The sequence below is a fragment of the Dipteris shenzhenensis genome, chromosome 21 (genome assembly GCF_047967505.1).
Source record: "Dipteris shenzhenensis isolate YYH24624 ecotype China chromosome 21, Dip_SZ_1.0, whole genome shotgun sequence".
NCBI lineage: Eukaryota > Viridiplantae > Streptophyta > Polypodiopsida > Gleicheniales > Dipteridaceae > Dipteris > Dipteris shenzhenensis.
Window position 1 is genome coordinate 28939677 of NC_141616.1, and position 3789 is coordinate 28943465.

The 3789-nt window shown below is 42.9% G+C and overlaps 1 protein-coding gene across 1 annotated transcript; it reads right to left on the reverse strand.

The window, feature by feature from the left end:
• Positions 1-2367: 2367 nt before the first annotated feature.
• Positions 2368-3587, reverse strand: LOC147888720 (tropinone reductase homolog At1g07440-like). The gene is made up of 5 exons (XM_087392508.1): positions 3489-3587; positions 3167-3374; positions 2836-3058; positions 2648-2754; positions 2368-2542 (listed from the first exon to the last, which is right to left on the reverse strand). The coding sequence occupies exons 1-5, from the start codon at positions 3578-3580 to the stop codon at positions 2369-2371; spliced, it is 804 nt and encodes a 267-aa protein (XP_087248634.1). The 5' UTR covers positions 3581-3587; the 3' UTR covers position 2368.
• Positions 3588-3789: the final 202 nt, after the last annotated feature.

Consider the following 3789-nt stretch of genomic DNA (forward strand, 5'->3'; position numbering starts at 1 on the left):
ATAAAATGTCGTCTAGTGATAAAGCTTCAATCTTCGTGAAGACATGTAATCTGTCCATCCATTGATTTGCCCTCTAGTCATAAAGCTTCAATCTTCGTGATGACATGTAATCTGTCCATCCATTGATTTTCCCTCTAGTCATAAAGCTTCAATCTTCGTGATGACATGTAATCTGTCCATCCATTGATATCTGTGCACTGATACCCAACTGATGCAATCTATCCACTAAAAACTGTTCCACTGATATCCACTTATGTAGCCCACATGATATCCATTTATGCATCCCACTGATACTCGTTAAATAGTGAATGGTCGGGATGGTCGGGTTTATTACAAGTCGCTTCATATGACAATAAATGTAAAAAATAGCATAGAAGGCTTTACAAGGGTTTTTATGACAATAAAGGAGCTTAAATATTTATACAAATGTAATAAAAATAACCAATAATCATCAAGCTCCAATATGTCCCATGACGTGTAATCTGTCCACTGATATGTGTAATCTGTCCACTGATATCTGCTCATCCAATCTGCCCACTGATAAACTTCTTGGTAAATGGTAAAAGGTCTTATTTAATAGCATGTTATGAGTGTTAAACCGCATGTGAGCAAAGGGACTGACAACGATTAGGAACTAGTTAGAAAAATTTGAGCATGGCTTCGATTGGCAACTTGGAGAATTGTCTCTCCTCTAAGGCAATCTAATCTATGCTAAACTATGCTAAACCAACAGTCGAAGTGAAGAAAAGCAATAAATAATTTCTTTTTCTATGTTCATTTCAATGTGTTGGGAATAATCCAATATAATATCCATCTGCACCTATTTTATATTACTTTTCCCATGATCCTTGGGCCATGTCTCACTAAATGTAGGCATGGGGCCGCCTAGGTGGAGGAGTGGCACATGAAAGAACCATGCCACCTCAACATTTAATAATATTACCACCATGGATTATGTACAACACACCTATGGGTCCTCTTATGTGGAAGGGTGGCACATGGTCATGCCATGCCACCTCAACCCTAGGCCCTATGCACACCATATTTTATTATAGTATTGCCACACATATAATCACACACACATATTATGCCTTTTACCTTGGTTAATTTTATCCATAACAATGGCTCATTAGCTGATAAGTAGTGTCAAGTAAGCATTTTTGGTACCTAGCTCACCAGCTGAGCTGATCTTTCTTGTGTCAACAAAACACTAGCTCACCAAGTGAGCTAAGCTTTTTGTAACAGTTTGTTGTGTATAACCTACACTTTCTTTATAACAGGAATTTTGATTTTTAGTTCTCTAAGGGGACATAATATGATCTTTCTTTCTAATAGGAATTTTGATTTTAAGTTCTCTAAAGGGACATATTAAGCCGAATAAGCTTTCTTATATTGACAAAAAAGTGGAAAATCCAGATGACAAAGTGTAGTAGGCTAGCATTGTACAAAGATGGTCCATGCCTTGAGGACTTTATAGTACACAAATCCTCTTTCTTAATTGTCCTTCATGTGCGTGTGTGTGTGAGTTAGGGGGTTGTGGTGGGGACAATGGCTGGATGGGCGATGTGTGCTTGTGTGTGTGTGTGTGTGTGCACGCACGCACGCACACGCACACGCCCATGCACATAAGCAGGCATTTGCATAGAGATGCACAGAGAGAGAGAGAGAGAGAGAGAGAGAGAGAGAGAAAAGTTTCAAACTTTATTTTTTTTTGGGAACAATGAAGTTTCAAACATCTTATAGCAAGGCTGTCAAGAAGTCTCACAATGAGAAAGTTTGATGTCAAGAAACTTCTTATAACAAGGCTGTCAAGAAGTCTGATCACACTAAGAAACTTATTCTAGCAGGGTTGTCAAGATGTCTCACACTTTTTGGCTTGCCATATATGGACGCCAAAGTAAAGCCAATGGCCATTTCAAAAGCTCGTTTTACGAGGGATTTCCTCTAAGTGGAGTCATACCTATGCTTCAAATCCTCTCTCTCTTTCTCCCTCTCACATTGCTAATTTCTTCCCTTCAAATCTTCTCTCTCTCTTTCTCCCTCTGTCTCTCTCTCCCTCTCTCCCTCTCTCTCTCTCTCTCTCTTTCAGCTTTCTGGTCCCTTTTCCATGTTGCACATTCAATTCGTCTTCTTTTTCGATCTCCGGCAGGTGTTGTGAATTATAGCAAGGCTGTCAAGAAGTCTCACCTGCTATAAGAAGTCTGCTATCAAGAATGGAAGATGGTCTCACACTGAGACAATCTACTGAGACACTCAATCTACTCAAGTATTTGACATTTTGTTTTAACCAAACGTTTCAAAATGTTGAATATAAATAGTGCTTTCAACTTGAATGCTGAGACACGTCGCAATCGATGTCGTAAAACCATCAGGAAAAGGCAGGGCGGATTGCGGTTCCACCGTCAACCACCAGCATGGAACCCATGACGAAGGATGAACAAGGCATGCACAAGAACGCCACAGCTGCAGCCACCTCTTGGGGCTCTCCTGTTCGCCCCAATGGAATGTCTTTCACAATCTTCTCCGACTGCCCGGCTATCACCTGCATGATCATCATCTCCGCACTCAGCACATCAGCACCCTGATAGTCAAAAGAAATGAGAAAACGGAGAAAGAAACCCTTCGAAACTAATGGTGCGTGCATCACCTCAGCCGTGAGCTCCGTTGCTATGAGTCCCGGAGCCACGGCGTTCACCAAGATGCCATCCTTGACCCACTCCACTGCCAGCGCCCTGGTCAACTGATTCATCCCGGCTGCAAAATCATGCACTGGCATTTAGTTCATTCAATTATTCGTCGAGTACCGGGATCCCAGTGAAAGAGAGAGAGGAGTACCTTTTGCGAGTTGATATACTGTAAAAGGGATTGCAGTGGTAATGAAACTGCCGATGGAGCTGATGAACACCATTCGTCCTCTCCCGGAAGCCTTTAGCAAAGGATGGCTGAGCTGCGATAAGTGGAAAGCAGATTCCAAGTTTGTTGCCATGACGAAATCATAATCTTCTTTCGGGACATCTGTGGTTGGCTTTGGGTTGGGAGATCCGCCCACGTTGTGAACCTGCGGCCAGTATTGAACAGCATAAACTTACAAGAACATTGCATGTTTGAGAGCTCCCAAATTAAACAGAGCTTGTGCGTGAGGATCAAGCGCTAAGAGGTAGCCTACCAGGATATCCAACTTCCCGTCGAAATGCCCAGAAACTTCTTGTACCAGTTGGATGCGTGACTCGGCTGAAGTTGCATCGCAAATTGAACCCTCTACAGCAAATCCAGCGTCTTTCCATTGCTTTAGGCGTTCTTCCAAATGAGCTGCTGTGCGGGCACAGGTATACACTGATGCTCCCAGACCGGCCAGCTCCTCCACTATGGCCTTCCTGCCGGATCGCAATGCAACGGATGAGCTGAGCTGCAACACAGCAAGGCTCTTTTCCTGACGCACCGTATAACCGTAAACAAGAAGTCAGAAAAGAAAGTGCCTGTGTGGTTACCCAATGCCTCGAGTACCACCAGTAACCAGTGCTGTGCGCCCTTGCAAGCTCCAACGAGCTGACAGACAAGATGAGAAAGGACGGCTATCCATGATGAACGGGAAGACACGCATGATTCCATGTAAATAAAATAAAGAGTTTCTTCTTCTGATGTCACGCATGACTTCATGTAAATAATAGCCGTGCTGATGTGAAAATAATTCACATCAGCACGGCCGTTGTGCTGTTCATGACTTCATATGACTTCATGTAAATTGACAGCATGACTTCATATCAGCACGGCCGTTGTGCTGTTCTTCTT

Bases quoted from the DNA above. Each gene is read 5' to 3' on its own strand.
- LOC147888720 (XM_087392508.1), bottom strand. From the start codon at position 3,580: ATGGATAGCCGTCCTTTCTCATCTTGTCTGTCAGCTCGTTGGAGCTTG. The intron at 3,375-3,488 runs GTAACCACACAG...GCGATCCGGCAG, and splicing joins GGTGGTACTCGAGGCATTGG to GAAGGCCATAGTGGAGGAGC. The intron at 2,755-2,835 runs GTACTCCTCTCT...ATGATTTTGCAG, and splicing joins AGTATATCAACTCGCAAAAG to CCGGGATGAATCAGTTGACC.